Raw genomic sequence first — 218 nt, 5'->3', positions numbered from 1 at the left:
CGGAGTGGGGGGGAGTGGGGATTAACTATATGCTACTGCAGTGCTGTTGACACTGGTGGTGGTGGTGGTGGTGATACTGTTGATGACGGTGCCGACGCAAGAGGCAAAGCACCCCCGGCCGACACGTTGACACGCCCCACTAAGCTGCAGATGGAAAGGCGGGAGGGGGAGGACCCAGGGTTCGTGTGTGTGTGGATTAAGACAGGGGGGTGGAAGGG

At 60.1% G+C, this 218-nt stretch overlaps 1 protein-coding gene across 1 annotated transcript in view; it reads right to left on the bottom strand.

Moving 5' to 3' along the window:
* Positions 1 to 32: 32 nt before the first annotated feature.
* The window catches only part of VOLCADRAFT_97579 (uncharacterized protein), a gene marked incomplete at both ends in the record, with an annotated part of 7470 nt that continues 7284 nt past the window's right edge, over positions 33 to 218 (bottom strand). Inside the window, one exon of the mRNA XM_002956512.1 lies at positions 33 to 144. Within this exon, the coding sequence (XP_002956558.1) occupies positions 33 to 144 (112 nt within the window). The remainder of the gene's footprint in view (positions 145 to 218) is intronic.

The sequence above is a fragment of the Volvox carteri genome (genome assembly GCF_000143455.1).
Source record: "Volvox carteri f. nagariensis unplaced genomic scaffold VOLCAscaffold_62, whole genome shotgun sequence".
NCBI classification, from domain to species: domain Eukaryota; kingdom Viridiplantae; phylum Chlorophyta; class Chlorophyceae; order Chlamydomonadales; family Volvocaceae; genus Volvox; species Volvox carteri.
The sequence above is the reverse complement of the archived record's forward strand: the minus strand, read 5'-3'. Positions and strand labels throughout refer to the sequence as shown.